The 16,276-nt window shown below is 38.3% G+C and overlaps 1 protein-coding gene across 3 annotated transcripts in view; it reads left to right on the top strand.

Annotated features, from left to right (window-relative positions):
• BAZ1A (bromodomain adjacent to zinc finger domain 1A) overlaps positions 1-15,757 on the top strand; it is a 61,450-nt gene extending 45,693 nt beyond the window's left edge. For all 3 annotated transcript variants that reach the window (XM_048059739.2, XM_048059740.2, XM_066997998.1), the window contains 7 exons: positions 1,184-1,332; positions 8,873-9,120; positions 9,228-9,454; positions 10,609-11,093; positions 12,110-12,255; positions 14,194-14,281; positions 14,755-15,757. In XM_048059739.2, coding sequence (XP_047915696.1) covers positions 1,184-1,332; positions 8,873-9,120; positions 9,228-9,454; positions 10,609-11,093; positions 12,110-12,255; positions 14,194-14,281; positions 14,755-14,945 — 1,534 coding nt within the window. In that variant the 3' untranslated portion in view covers positions 14,946-15,757. The remainder of the gene's footprint in view (positions 1-1,183; positions 1,333-8,872; positions 9,121-9,227; positions 9,455-10,608; positions 11,094-12,109; positions 12,256-14,193; positions 14,282-14,754) is intronic.
• Positions 15,758-16,276: the final 519 nt, after the last annotated feature.

The raw sequence follows: 16,276 nt of genomic DNA, 5'->3' as shown, positions 1-16,276 counted from the left end.
CTGTGGGGTTTGACTAGTGAAATGTAAATAAGCATGCAGCTTTTTTTTTCTGTCTGCTTTCAGGCTCTCTGAATGTGTGACTGCAAAATATAATGAACAGCTTTTAAGTGTGAAAAAAGAAGAGGGACAACCAAAAGCATTGCACATTCACCAGAATAAAGCACAATCCAGACGGTGTTAATTAGTTATTTTTTGATAAACCCCAAGTAGAAATTGAATTTTATTTCATTAGTTTGAGTTGCTCTCCTACACTATACTTATTCTTGTGGTTGAGAAGATTAACTGCACTTTGAAATGATTACTTAGCTGCCTTCTTTGACCAAAGACTGTTTTATTGCAAATCTACCTTAATTCTTGGTTGAGAATTTAAAAGAAAATAAATGAAAAATAAAATGTTTAAACTTAAACACCCACAGCACATCCCTTTCAAGTCAGCTTGTTTTGTTTTATTCAGCACAGTTGCTGAGGCCAGGATCTTGGGTGCCTTATATTCTGAGGCTCAAGCTCCTAATATTAATCCTTAGGAGAAACCATATACTTGAAATACTGGCTTAGTTTATTTTCGTCTTTATCATTGAAATTATGTAGTTTGCTCATTTGTTTATACTAAACTTTTGAAGAGATACTTTATAATGAAAAGATTGGAAATATTTTTAAGTGACTTGCTATGTATGTAAACATGATATTTTTTATTGCTGTGGGATTTTTTCTTTTTAACTTACAGGAAGAGTTAGTATTTTAGAAAAGCTCTTAGAAGATGAGAATATAAATTAAGACTTTTCAATGTAACATTCTAAAATTATTTTGGGGTTTTATTTCATTTATTTTTATTGGAAGAATTATTAAAACTGCTCTTTATAGGAATCTCTCATTTTCTGGTGGAATTATCTGGTGGAATCTTCTGAAAATCTTAACTTTAGCAAAATCAAGCATCCATGTTTCCTGAAATTTAGATATCTTTGTTTACCTAAGGATGATTTATCTCAATTAACTGGACTAATTAGCAAACTTGAGAACTGGGATGACTAATCACACCTGAGCAGTATCTGTTCATGTCTGTATTCTATGCATATAAATTAAGTGGGGGGGAAAAAAAAACCTCCTGTGAATACAGATGCATGCAGATATCCATGGTGTTGAATTCAAAATATGTTAAAATGTGCTTAATATGCTTTTATTTTAGACTTGTCGGATTAAAAACCGAAGCTCCAAGTGCTGCATCAACAAGTACAAGTACTCCTCAGCCAGTTAATAATGTGGTCCACCACTTGGCATCTGCACTGCTCCAGATAGAACAAGGAATCGAGCGAAGGTTTCTCAAAGCACCTCTTGGTAAGCTTTCAGGTTTGAAACTGCGTGTCTCCAGTTTTGTGTCGGATTTCTTTAGTCTTCGCTTCTTTTGTGAGACTAAATGTTTTAGAGAGAGAGGTTGGGGAAAAGAGAAAACAGCTAACCTATTGCTAGGTACCATTGTTTAAAAAAAAATCAACACACATTAGATCATGAGGAGATATTCGTAGTTCAGGATGTGCAGAAAGAAAAATATGTTTTAAAAAAAAGGAACAAAAATTAGAGTAAAATATGTTGTTACTTAAATACATACCTATTGAACTTGGATCACTTCAGTGATCTTGTTTACATGGTCTCACAGTTACACTGATGCACTGGGAGATAAGCTGTACCTTTAGGCAGCAGAGAGGGAGCTTTCTGGGTGAATAGTCCGTAATTCAGTACTGCTGTTGAAGGTAATATATCACGGAACTGTACTATGAGTTTTGCATGTTTTTAGGTTGTAAAATTTACACTCCTTTTTATACCATTTCTGTGAAAACAATATAGTCCTGGTTTATCTGGATCACCTGTTTAGCAATAACAGAATATTTACAATAAAATGTAGTAATGATTTACATCGCAAACTTTCCAGTCCTTAGTTTTTATTTTATGCTGTAAAACTTGGAAATAAAGGGTTGCAGAAGAATTAAAGCACGCTTACAGCTTGACTTTAGCACACATTCCTTCCTTGAATCCCTCTGACGTACTCTAGTGGCGAGAGACAGAATCCAAAGCACATACTGTGGCTCTGTTTTCTGGTGATTAATCACTCAAGTCCCTTACCTGGGTCCTTTTGCAGTTCAGTACTGGAGGTTTGCTTGAAGATTTGTATCCTTTCTGAGGCAGTTGTCCCAGCAAGCTTCCCATCCTCCCCTCACATTGAGGAGCTGTGCTTTGTGCCCCAGCTGGACTGGCTCTCATTGTAGTGGGAGTGTAGCAGGGTTACCAGTGCAGTGCATAACGTGAATATTCCAGAGCATGAGCCGTTATTACACATGGTATTCTCCCTCTGCTAATGATTGCATACAAAATCTGTCGGCTTCAGCAGTTTTTGTTGCAGCAGTTCAAGACGTTCATACGATGAAACCTGCATTTTCACTTCACATTATTGCTCCATGGCACAGTCGACCTAAAACTTTCTGCATCTCTGCTGCCCCTACATGGAGTCTGTCTTAATATCACTTGCCACTGAAGATGAGTTTGAGCTAGACTCACGCCAGACAATCTGACAAACAGGCAGGCGTCCCTTCTGCAAGCTTTTTTTTATTGGTGCAGTTACCTCTAGAAGAAGAAGATGCAGCACGTGATTGAGATGAAAGGGTAAAGCATAGGAGTAGCTAAAACCACAGCTGTTTAAAAGTTTTACTGGGTTAAGTGTTTGGTCAATTCAAATGTCTTCTCTTTCTAAGCCAGGCATGGTGTAGTTTATTTTCTGCCCTATGACCGGACTTACACTGTGCATGTGGTACAGTTAATTGACAGCACATCTAGCATTTGTCATGTTCATTCTGCGTGTGCTGTTTGTCAATACATTGTGCAGCATAAGCCTCCATTTCCAAACTGTCTCTGAGTATTTTGGCAACAGCATTTTGCTGACAGTTGCAAGCTTACTGTGTTCACTTAAGTTTACTTTAAGTGCAAGTCTGCACTTAAGGGAAAAATGGCTATTAGGAGGTTATAGATCTGACATCTTGAGTTAGATGAAAAGGGCTAAAAGAGAAGTGTCCCTACAAAAAAACTTACAATACTTTAATCCTCATTCATTGTTTTTTCAGTAGTTTTTTCCCAACTCTGCCATAGTCTAATGATGGTTCATGGTTTTTGTCTGACCTTTTGGTGACGATGCAGTTTCTTGTTTGTTTTTAACTCAGTAATCCTCTTTTCCTTTAGAGGCTGTATACTGTGTGACAGAAAAAGTATATAGGGAAAACAATCTTATATGGTCTACATGTCTCAAATCTCCTCTTTATTTATTTTACCATACTGCCTGGGGATTTCTTCTGCTTTGAGATTACTGTAATGTATAGGGTAACCTACATAGTTCAGGGAGTGGGAAGGGATCCCGGGCTCTGTGCTGGCTTACTGCCATACCTGCCGTACCCATTAAGCTGCAGTGTCAGGTTCCCTTTTCTTTGTTCTACCTTTGGTGCCAAGCGTCTGATATTTTTGGTTGCATAATAGCCTGCTCTTACCAGGAGATGAGTCTGAATGAACACAAGATCTGAGGAGATACGGCTTTGAACAGCTCTGTAGTAAAGAAGGCCTAAAACACACGCCTATTTGTTGCTGAATTTTCTGACTTCTAGGCAGTTAGTTAGGTGAAGGGTGCTCTGATCTGGGAGCTTTTGGACGTGACCAGAAGGCAAAACTGCAGAGTTGAGGAAACCTGTGTACTAGAGAGGCCTCTGGCAAATGTAGGTACTCCAGAGGTCAAGCAGCAGATGTGGATGCAGCCCTTTCTGGATATAGCCCTTCAATGTTTCAGATTTGTTTAAAACAAACAAAACAACAAAAAGAAAATATTATAAAATTTGCAGTCTTCTATTCAGCTTAAACTCTCTATGTGGAACTAATGACTTTGTATGTCACCAAAGCAAATGCTGTTTCTTAGCATGCAACTTGCTTGTGTGTAACAGGCAAAGCTCTCTCTTCTCCTAGATAAGGTGATGTTAGGTGTGTTACTAAACATCCTAATAAAAAGTGGATACAGCTGCTTACTCTGGGACTGACTCTGTCACAGAACTGTGATACCTTCTTTCATTGACCACGCTAGGAAATAGCCAAGATAACTACGAGGACAGAAGTTAGTTTTTAGTTGGTAACCACATGGTTTGTGGGCTTCTTATTGTCTTGCTCTTACTTGGATTATTGTCTGTACACTCAGTTTTTCTAACAGTTTTTTAATAGTTATTCCAGCTACTTACTGAAACTTTCCCCTAGAGAAAATGCCTGTATAACTGTTTTTAATATTAAACCTGAGAAACCCATCTTTTTTTAGATGACTTAATTACCACTGAAGTAAGAACATGCCAAGTCTGCAAGAGATCTGTTTTGGTAGCAGGATAGGGGAGCACGTTTGATAAAATGAGTACTATTGCATTTCTGCTTTAAACCAACCTAAACCTTACTTTGTCTCTGTTATTTCAGTTGTTCCCGTCGCTGTAGCATTTCCTTTCCCCCATCCCCCCTGCCCCTTTTCACAGTGTGCTCTGTTCCCATTAGGGATTGGAGCCATACTTAACAATTTTTAGTTTTCACTCTATTTACAGCTTGTAGTACTAAAGACAGCGTAGTGAAATTCACTGCAGTCACTGGCAAGTTTATCCCGGTGGCCTCCAGGGTGCAGAGCAGACAAAGGGACCCAGCACAGTAATAAAAGGACCAGCTGCTCCTCTTTGCTCCTTTTTTGTTCTAAGGCTCTATCAGGCTGCCAAGAGCCTTGCTGGTGATTTTGATAAGTTTAGAGTTGAGGTGCGTACAAAATATTAAAGTTGAAGAGCAAGCAAAGGCTGACACAGAAGATAGTAAAGCTAAAGGAGATCTAGAAACCCCAGAAACAGCACCCTCTGCCTTGCAGAACTGCTAGGTGACTGATAACCTTCTGTTGTTTGGTGATAAAATTTAACAGTACCTGACTCGAATTGTAATGTAAGCATTTCTTTATTATGAATTGTGTTTTTAGAAATCCTTTCATTACGAATCAGCCATGAAAACTTTTATTTTCTTCCTTCAGTCCAAAGTAATGTTTGAGGAGAATCTCAAAAAGGGGGGGGGTAAGGGTACAGCTTGCAGTACGCATTTTTTCCTGCAAAATTCTGAATTGAAACATGTAATAAAAGCATTACTACTTTTAGTCCTAAAACTTAAGCTGTTTGATGGAAACTGAAGTGTTAGTTAAAAAAAAAAAAAAAAGAAAGAAATACAAACAATCCTTGTTGTGGATTTTGCTTTTTTTAGTATAAATTGCTTTTTCTTACATTACAAAATATTTTGTAGTGGAGAAGCAAGTCTCACCATTCCTATTACATAGATGTGAAAACTGAGGTTTAAAATGATGTGACTTGGTCACCCTGGTGTCCATTGAGGCAGCCAAGAAAAAATACTTGCTTTCTGCACTAGTGCAGGACTCCAGTCAATAAGCATCTTTCAGGTACAGTCATATACAGTGTGGATTTTTGCCATGCAGTTGTGGGACAAAAAAAAAAAAAGAAAAAAAAAAATACATCTTTCTTGCTGCTTTTTGCTCATCTATGTTCCATTCCTTTTTTCCTAGACTCAGATTATTTTTGTTTCCTCTGCTCTCAAAGTTGTTTTGCTTTCTGTTTATAATTAGACCTCCTCATGATAAAGTGTCATCTTCCAGCAGTGATTTGTTTGTTTATTCTTCAGAAAAGGCAGTCAAAGAAGGTACCTTGCATGTGGATCATATAAAGGTCTACTCTCCCAAGAAGAGACAGAGTAATTTCATTCTGATATTCAGGAAGGTTCCTTCACACAACTATCATAACTAGGTCATTTCATGTGGACAGACAAGCTAGTTTTCTTAGTCCTTGAGGGCTGTGACCATGAAGCAGGTATATTTTTGCGGTGTTAGGATGTTCATGGCAGCACAGACCAGACATGTTTGCTGGAAGAAAAACCTTTGTTCAGTAAGGTCCTTCTATAGCCATTCGTACCAGAGATAGACATAAAGGTAAGGGAGGGTCAATGTAAGAAGCTTTTGGTCTAAGCCTTTTGCTCGTAGTGGAGTCAGAGTGAATCCTGGGCTATGCATTCACTCCACGCACAGCATTCTTTACCCTTCCCTGCATACCTTCTTCTATATGCATGCGTGGTAACAACTGTTCTAGTTACATTTTTAGATTATGCAAATATGGATTATAAAAATTAATTTGAAAATATCCCCCACACTTCAAAAACATATTTGAAATAACTGTATGAATTTAACGTTAGGTAATGCAGAAGATAATAAAAGAAGCCATAGGGGGGATAAAAAGAGGAAGAGAGTGGAAGACAAGACTAGTCAGAGAGATGGTAAATTTTAAATGTTTACTTGTATTGCTAAGAATTAGAGAGCACTTAATTTTTTTAATTTTTTTCACTTTAATTCTGTAGCCAGTTCCTTACGCTGAAGGAATTGCAGTATAAATGCTTAAAAGGTTTAAACTTTATTGGAAGTAAAACAAGTACGGCTCAAAGATTTAAAATAAAAAAGATCTGCACCCAGAGATAAAGAATTGTATTTTCTTTTTATCACTTTGGGACAGAAATCTGCATGTTCACATAATCCTTCCCCCCCCTTCTTTTTAATGCCTTTTTTTTTTTGAAACTTCGCAGCATTGTGCAACTGCATATCCTTTCTAGAAATACTAAGGTGGAAAACCCTTCCCTGAACTCAATTAGCTATTGATAGATGAGTGCATAGATCTGTCAAACAACTTCATTTGCATTGTAGCAAGGCTTGGAGGGCTTAGCTGGCAGAGGGGTATCCCACTGAGCCATGTAGAGCTGCTCAGACACAAAGGAAGAGGCCATTTTTCCCTCCGAGTTAACAAGATAAATGACAAAAATGAGGGATGGAAGAAAAAAGTGTTACTTGTATTTCCCAAATTGGGAGTTGAAACAGCAAGTGTCACTTGGCACATTTTCTTTCAGTGCTAGGGCATGTTTAAGCAGGTAGTGGTCAGTGACTTCCTTCTGTATTGCAACTGCAGTTTTGTACCGCACGTATTTGTTGCGTTGTGTGGCGAGCTCCATTGGTGAACCATCTAGGGTACAAATAGTTGCCAGTAAAAATAAAGGTAATAATGCTCAAGCTGCCATTGTCAGCAAAAGAAATGCTTGCTAAACTATATACACAGATAAGATGAATCATCTTTGCCGGAGTTACAGCAGTCATCTGTGGCAGAACTGAGAACTGAATTGGGTTTCAAGTTCTAGTATAGTGTCCTGACAAGTTGTCATTTTCTTCTTACTGAGTTTTAAATAATACACTGAGAGCTGTACTGCAGCACTGCGAAGTGGAGCTTGTGCACTATATGTAGTGAGACTGAACTTGAGGAAGGAAACTTTAAGGACAAAGTAACAGAAATGATGAGAAATACAGATTTATTTGTATTTGCAGTTCAGGAGTGGCTAAATTTTATTTAGGGAGCCGTGCTGCCTGTTTATCCTCTGCCTTTGTTCATTGTTTCTCCTGTGCTGCTTGCTGCTAATGCAAATGTGTGCAAGATTAGGCAAATCCTGGCAGACAGTAGATGAGAAGGCAGAAGGGCCTTGCTAGGAGAGCAATTAGTCTCATTTTTGTTCTTTCATTTTATCTGTTGTTAGATGTTTTTCTCTTCCTGTTTTTGAGGAGAAATCACTTGGCAGACAGCAGGATTGCAGGCCGTTCCTGTGCCCACTGTGACTAGTAGAGCAGGCAAGGTAGCATTTTATACTTGGGTGCGTCATTAATCAGCTAGAGATCACACAGTAATACTGGAATATCACTTTTAGAAGGGACATCTTTGGACACTTCTATTATTAAATCTTATTTAAGGTACTGCTATATTTTTCTTAAACCTTCTTGCTTTAAAATGCAAGAAATAGCTTTCAGCACTCAAATTTCCTTTCTACTTAGCAGCAGCATTGCAGGGTGTAACTTACACCTTCTCATTTCTTTAGCTCCTCAAACAGCCCATTTGCTTCTGCAATTCCCAGCTGCACATTCCAGTTCTGTACCACCCCTTTCGCTATTCTGCATGAGTATTTGTGTGACCACTTCAGTAGCCTGGACTTCAAAATGAAACCTGTTTGAAAAAATGATATGACTTCTCGCCCCCATTTATCTCTAACCTGAAGAGGATCCCAGGTCTTACTTGTTTTGCTACTAGGTGTGTGCCACAGCTTCCCGTGTGCTATATTGCTTATAAAATATCAAGAAAAGAGGTATTTTTCTATCAGATCAGTCACCCAGTCTGGATGAGCACATTGACGTGCAAATTCCTGTGAAGGCAGAGTGCAGGATAGGAATAAAGGTACAGAAGCACGGGGAGAGTGCTGCAAAACAGTCTGCTAACTACACCAGGACAGGACAAGGGAAGGTGTGAGAGCCCTTTGAGCTGGGTGGTTGGTGGTGGTTTGTGGTGTGTGGATTTTTTTTCCCCCTCAATAAAGTCTCTGTTCAATGTCAAGCAGTTTATTTAGGTGAAAACATTGTGAAAAGGTGTGATTTTGATCTTAGAAATTATACAGAAAGTCTTGAAGTTGAAGCAAATCATTAGGTTTTCAGGTTGACAACTGAGTAAGAATTTTCTGTCTTATGAATGTGCAAGTTTGCAGCTGAATTGATAGTGAAAGATAAAATCTTACAGCTTCAGCAGCTGGAAAACTAATAAGGAAATACTCGAGTGCTGAAAAGATAAGACAAAGATTATTATCCCAGTTTGCTATTGCATCTGTTTAAAATACCAAGCCTTATTTCATCGTCTGGAGCAACCTATATGTTTGAAAAAGAAGTTTGATCCTGTTTTTTTGTTTTCTTCTTCTCTCATGGCAGATGCCAGTGATGGTGGACGATCCTATAAAACAGTTTTGGATCGCTGGAGAGAGTCACTTCTTTCTTCTACCAGCTTGTCCCAAGTCTTCCTTCATCTCTCTACGTTGGATCGAAGTGTCATCTGGTCCAAGTCCATCCTCAATGCTCGCTGTAAAGTGTGTCGAAAGAAAGGTGATGCGGAAAGCATGGTGCTGTGTGATGGCTGTGATCGAGGCTATCATACTTACTGTATCAGGCCCAAGCTTAAGGTATCTGAGGAAAAATACCTTCCTTTTCGCATAAAATTTGAGTAGTTCTTACAGCTAAGTGTCTTACTAATGCTTGCTTCCCCCCCCCCTTTTCCTTCTGTTTGTAGGTCATTCCTGAAGGAGACTGGTTTTGTCCAGAGTGCCGACCAAAGCAGCGCTCTAGACGCCTGTCCTCCAGACAGAGACCATCTGTGGAAAGTGATGAGGAGACTGCTGAACGAATAGAAGAAGGGGAGGAAGATGCAAACTATGATGAAGTGAGACAAAGTGAAGAAGAGGATTATGAAGAAGAGCAAGAGGAAGATGATGAATCTCAAGAGGATGAAGAGATGAGGTAAGCAGGCACCCATTAAAGTGGTTTTCTACTGAAATATCGTGATTATTAGGTGGAGTAATTGTTTGTGTAAGCACGTGTCTTGAAAATCCAGTGAGGGGGTGGGGTGGAGGGAAGCTTGTTATGAATTTGGCACTTACTAATGGGGTTTAAAATTAACAAAAGTTAGCTCCACTGGACTTGGAGTCACTTTTCAGAATGAAAATTCCACCATCAGGTGTGTGGGTGAGGGATGGCCATCAGGGTTGGGGTTCTGTACAACCATTGCTTGAATGTACAGTGGAGAGAACTTCAAACGGTAAAGATTTTCCAGAGAAAACATGGAGTTGTTTTCATCCAATTTTGAATTTTGGCGTACTAGGTGCATGCACACAGTAAGTGTTAGAAAAGTAGGGAAGGCAAGATCATTCATCCGAGCCTGTGTCACATTGGAAGGACTGAGGACTTCTGCAATAGCAGACTTAAGAAAAGGAGAAGGGGAAAAAAAAAAGGCATAAATAATCCAATGTGATAATTTCAGGAAAGTGATGGATTTGATACAGAGCAGGAGTATAAACTTGCTCAAGGAAACTTCTAATTTGAGAGTGCTTTTTGTCTGTTCAGTACAATCGTTTGAATTGACTGAAGCAAAGCTATATCTAGCTTCAAAAATTGAGATTCAGTAGTAGGACAGAAGTTGCATCTTCTTGATAGGTAAACTTGTCTCTGGGATCTTTCTGTAATGGCAGGAGAAGCTTGAATTTATAAAAGTTATAAACTTTGACTAGAGTGTAACATTTATATTTAGCTGTTTAGAACCGTGATTTATTTCTGTAGCTGACAGTGTTCAAAAATCACGGTAGCTAGAACTGCTGTGAGAACTAAGTAGGCAATTTCAAGAAACTGATAGATGGTGCTCCAGGTAACACATCTGCATTGCACAAGCTGCCACGGTGATCAGAATTCTGAGCATTTCCTTAAAGTATGTGCTGCACATAATATTTGATTAAAAGAATTCAGAGCAGCATTTAAGAGACTGGTGGTTAAATGAATGCATCAGCGAAAGTCTCTTGCCTGCCAGCCTTGAATGTTTGTTTTTTTTTTTTTTAAATACTGAATTAGAAAACTAAGGGGAATAGAATATGAGGATAAATCTAATTATTCACTTTTTGTAGCCCATCAAAGCAAGGAAGACCACAGGTCAAGTTTCCATTAAAAATGAGAGCAGCCAAACTCAACAATCCTTTCTCAAGTCGGAACAGCCACCGTCAGGCAAGATACGCTTCTCGGAGTCAGCAGAATACACCTAAGCAAACTGGATCTTCATCTAGAGTTACCAGGAGGGGTCTAAGAAAGGTAAAATCGGCCCCTCCATCAGTGACGAAGCCTTCTTTACGACTTAGTAGTCGGACCACTCGTCAGAGCCAAAGTTCATTGCAAACAGATGTATTTGTGGAATTGCTCAGTCCTCGAAGACGACGAAGAGGAAGAAAGAGTGCTGATAACACACTGGAAAATAGTCCTTCCAATTCTGTCGGATTTAGAATTGTTGATACTGCAGACTCAAATGAACGGGTTAGAAAGTATCCAGTTGCTGCCTCAAAGCTTTCTCTTCCTGTTAGCGAACCCAAGAGAAGAGGCAGGAAACGACAATCCACAGGTTAGAGAAATCTGTTTATCTGGAATGAAAAAGTTCACTTGCTTGTTAAAATATCTGTGTGGTAGAGCAAAGACTAGAATTAGTGAGAAATGGTGGCTGAAAGCATTTTTGCCATTTCCAGTAAAACATTCCCATTTTTTTTACAGTGATGGGAGGGAACCTTAAAGACATTTCAGTCATCTAAAGAATACGTGATTTACCATATCTATGTTGGAATTTTCATATTTGCATGCAGTATGGAACAGTCACTAATAAGGAGATAGAAAATATATGTGCCTTAAACCATGCAGATGTTTACTTATAGCTTTTAGAGTTTTCTTTTATTAAAGAGTTAAACAGGTGAAGAACACAGATGTAGGCAAGGTAGCATTTTATGGAGCAAAGGAGACATTTAGTGGTTAATAACAAACTGTAGTCTTGTTAATTACTGAGGCCAAACTGCATGAGTTGTGGCCTTAAACTATGGCATTAGTAGTTTTAATACCTCAGGTATCCAAAAGCAGGAGCTGTTAACTTTATTATGAGCAGTTGAACCAGAAACTGCTACTGGACACTAAAGTAGATTTTTTTCCCAATTAAAACAGTAACACGGAATTGAAATCAATATATGATACTGTGCTAGACAGAAGTCTAAGGATTAAAATATCTGCTTATCTTTTAATTTCTCTCCAGGTTTTTGTAGCTTAAAATTTGACTTTTTTTCTCTCTTCTCCTAGTGTAATGTAGCTGTTCTTGGAATCTACCCCTGCTGGCTGTGAGTAGGGTGTAGGATGAGACAGCCAAGCAAAAAGAAAAATCTGTGTCTTACCTCCAGCTCACAAGATACAGGGGCTCAAAGGGCAGGAACTGAAAACTCTGCTTGACATTGCATCTTCTAACCATCTGTACCCCGTACTATCTGTTTTTCGTTTGTTTTCTTTTAGAATAGGATAATGGTGTTTCACTTTCATTTGATCTTTTACATGTCAGGCTTTTATTTTCATCTGGTGGGATGTTTTTGTTTTTTTCCTCCCCAGAATCATCTCCTCAAACCTCATTGAACAGGAGAAGTTCAGGACGTCAAGGGGGAGTTCATGAACTCTCAGCTTTTGAACAACTTGTAGTGGAACTGGTACGACATGATGACAGCTGGCCTTTCATGAAACTGGTTTCCAAAATCCAGGTAACTGATAGAACTGCGGAGGGAATGATAACATTAGAGAATCCTGTTTGTTGTCAGTAAAACTTGGACTTTATAGTACTACCCAACAGGAGAATACAGTGGGATTTGGGAGAATTCTTACACTTCAGCTCAAATATTTGGTGCCAGAACTAGGTTTTCCAAATGACGTGGTGTTACGCAAATTTTAAATATGCTTGGCATCAAGTGTGTATAACTGAAATGCTTTGATATGGAAAAAAAACAGAGCAGTGGACTGATAAAGATAAGTGTGTGGTTATTAATTAGTTCAATTGATCTTCAATTTATGCAAGAGTATTTTCAGAACAGATCTGCAATAAAATAACAAGGTAAGAACAGCTTCATTCTGATGTTAATTGTGATGCAGTAATAAGGTGACTTCTTAGCTGAGTTCTTAATTTAATTTTCTCCTGATGTAGATTATAAAACACTTGATGGTAAAATAGGTATCCTTAGTACTGCTTTAGAGACTTTTTTCAGTAAAAGTTCCCAAAGCATGTCTGGTTTTCTGCAGGCTGCCCTAGCTTGTCAGTTGTAAGACATTGCTGGATTTATTCTGCAGTAACAAAGTGCCAGTCTTCTTCAGTCCCTCTGGAGCAACTCTGGCAACTCTGCACAGACAGCAGTAATAGTCGTCTTGCAGGAGTCAGAGCTCAGTGTTTAAGTGCTTTTTTAAAATTAGCAGTGGTAAGTGGTAAATGAAGAGGAGGAGGAGAGGAGTTTTGAATGAATGATTTCAGGATGAGCATCTGGCTACTATAGTAGTGGAATTGCTTTGGGAAGCTTAAGTCTGGTGAATGCAAGGAAGCTTCTTAAGGAGGATGGATGGAAAACTCAGCTTAATTCAGATCCTGAGAATAAACTATGAGAGTTCATTGCATTCAGGTTTGCACAAATAAATCACTGAAGGATAGTCTGTACAGTTCAGAAAGAAAAATCCATACCTGAGTGTCCCAAATTTTCTTCATTATGCCAGAAAAAGAAAATTACTTTTTTTTAGTGCTTATGTAAGCAGCACTTTGAAAGTGAAAAAAATGAAGAATTTGATCTAATGCTGTTTCTCTGCTAATTCTTCTAGGTTCATTTGCAGGTTGTATTTGATACAGTAAAGTTTCAGGCAATAATAAAGAACTTGGTTTTAGAGCACGTGTAATGGTGCACGGGGATATTTCTTATAAGAAAGCAATATTTAGAGCAGATTGTGCTTTTTAAAAGTTGCACTTTTTCTCTCGCTCTGTGGGTGAGAAGAAAGCACCCATACCTCAGTGCTTAGTTGGACCTCAAAACCTGTCATCCAAGTGATCAGTACCCTTAAGGGTTAAGCAGTCTCTTTTCTCCTCTAACATTTATCACACAAACGCTGTTCTGAGTGGCACTGTCTCTGGTACTTGCACGCTGCATCCTGCTTGCTACAGAAAGTTCACTACCGTCCTTTCAACATAACTAAATGGAATTTCAAGGAACACTGCTAAAACGTGAACAGCAGTGGAGTAAAAATGTCCATTACTCGTTATTAAGGAGCCTTTAATATTAACGTTACAGGAAAATGAAACATTTTTAAATCTTGGAAAACTTTTGCTCTCAACAGATCACAGTAGCTGTAACACCCTAATGCTTATCTGCTCATATAATTTTATTTCCTGCAGTCGTTCACAGGGCATTTAGGATTAGATTTATTTGTTAAGTTGCTGGTTGATGTTTGCCGTGGTCTGCTACTTCAATGATGTACAAAAATGGAAAAGCAATACCTGCAAACTGACACTCAGCTCAGGAAATGTAGGTTGTTGCTTGGGACTCCTCTGTTTGTTCAAAAACAAAACCAAAATGCTTTCTGCTAATGCAGGACTTCCTTTTTTTACCTAAGTAGAATTTTAAGCTTCTGTTGGTTTTTGTATGAATAAAATTCTTCTTTTTTTAAAGGTACCAGACTACTATGATATCATCAAAAAACCTATTGCCTTAAATATAATCCGTGAAAAGGTGAATAAATGTGAATACAAGCTTGCATGTAAGTATCAATAAAAGTAACAAACCCTCTTGTCTCTTTAAAATAAATTATCCTAAAATAGAGCTGTGTTGGCATCTGAAGTCATGTTTTTTTTGAAATAACATGATTCATTTTCAACAAATCTTATTTAAAAATGCTTTTTACTACCAAAGTACATGATGTATGGATAGATAAGAAATGAGCATGTGAAATAATCCAGGTAATTTCTCAAGCCTTTGATGTCAGTGTGCGATACTGATTAAATACTTAGAAAAGTTTGAGTTGTTCCTTGTTCTGTATTCTCTCTATTGATTATCAGAGGAATTTAAGAATGTTTACGTGGCTCTTCACTAACACATGGTAATATACTTGATGCATATGTAAAAATAGGGTGGCAACTCTGCACTCATTCAGCGGTGTCATGCTCCTTTATTATACCGCCATTTGATGACATGAGACACCCTAAGTTCACTTATTTACTTTTTATTTACTAGCGGAGTTCATTGAAGACATTGAGCTGATGTTTTCAAACTGCTTTGAATACAACCCTCGTAACACAAGTGAAGCAAAAGCTGGAACTAGACTTCAGGCTTTCTTCCACATTCAGGCTCAAAAGCTTGGACTTCCTATCACATCTGGTAATGTGGACCATGCCGCTCCCGTGGCAAAGAAGTCACGAATCTAACCTCTGCCTTCCAAAGGATTTTTTGAGGGAATCTGTTAAATTCATTAAAATGAAATGTTAAATCATGCAGTCATCATACCTGTATAAAGCAATAACAACTGTTTAACCACCTTGAAGTGTGGCCTGCACTATATTCTCAATGTAATATTAAGCACTCAGGAGAACGTAGGAAAGATTACCTTTGCTACAGTTTTATTCAGTGTCTAATAATTTTGATAGATGTACTGGGTACAGTACTGGTTTACAGAGGTTTTGTACATTTTTAATACATTCATGTGTCCAAATATCTTCCAGAAATGCATTGTTTTTTCCTGCACCAAATGACTTGTTTCATCCTCTAGATTTTGTAGGAGCTGTGGTATTGAGGGCTTTATCAACTCAGATAAAATCTTCTGCTGTAGCACAGTTGAAGAAACTGTGCATGTTTAAAACTTGTTTGAGCATATCTTCTCAACACTACACATGAATGAGTACAATTGCATATCTTTTAAGTACTGTACCAGTGCTGGCTGGAGGTATTCAGTCTGAGTTTATTAAGTAGATATTTATTTAGCATTCAAAGTAATTTGTGAATTTGTTTTGTATTTATAAAATTTGTACTGGGGATTAAAAACAAAAAAAAAAGAGTTCCATAACTTTTTTAATTTCCTGTGTTTTTTGTTTATTCCCCTCTAACTTCTTGATGATCAATCAATAAATATCTTCCCCTCTACTTGGCAGTTCTAGCAATGAGTAAATTTACAGGACTGTATTATAAGTTTCTATGTACAACTTTCGAAGTGTACAAATAAAATGACACATTTTTCAAAGTATGTTGAGCTTCTGACATCTACTTTTTGATTACACTGCTCTGCCACCTTCCCCATTCATTTACTAGGACATGTTGATGGAGAGAATACAGCAGAACTTGGTTTCGGCACAAGTACCACAAAGTACCCTGACCAGCATTTTCAGGAGCTGCGGCCACTGTGCTGTCCGGTCTTTGACCAATGCAAGTGTTTGGTGTGTAAGGAGTGATGCAAGAAGTGTGTGTATAAATTGTTCTATAAGTATGGTTCTTTAATTAGGATCTTTATTCTGTCAGTGTAAAATCTCACCGCTCTTGGCTGACCAGCAGCTTCTGTAAAGCATCCTTACTATTCTTGGCAGTGGTCTCTTATCAGGTTGTTTGCTTTCAGGTCTGTACCTCCATTGCAGGGAGTATGCCGTAGTCTGAGGAAACAGCGTAGAGCACAAGTCTGGGGGTGAAGAGGGCAGGAAAAACTGAAAGATGAGGTTTGCTGCTTCAGCAACTTTTGTCTCCATACGTCTGTGCTAGCTTATATTGCATC

Source organism: Anser cygnoides, chromosome 5 (genome assembly GCF_040182565.1).
Source record: "Anser cygnoides isolate HZ-2024a breed goose chromosome 5, Taihu_goose_T2T_genome, whole genome shotgun sequence".
NCBI classification, from domain to species: Eukaryota; Metazoa; Chordata; class Aves; order Anseriformes; family Anatidae; genus Anser; species Anser cygnoides.
The sequence above is the reverse complement of the archived record's forward strand: the minus strand, read 5'-3'. Positions and strand labels throughout refer to the sequence as shown.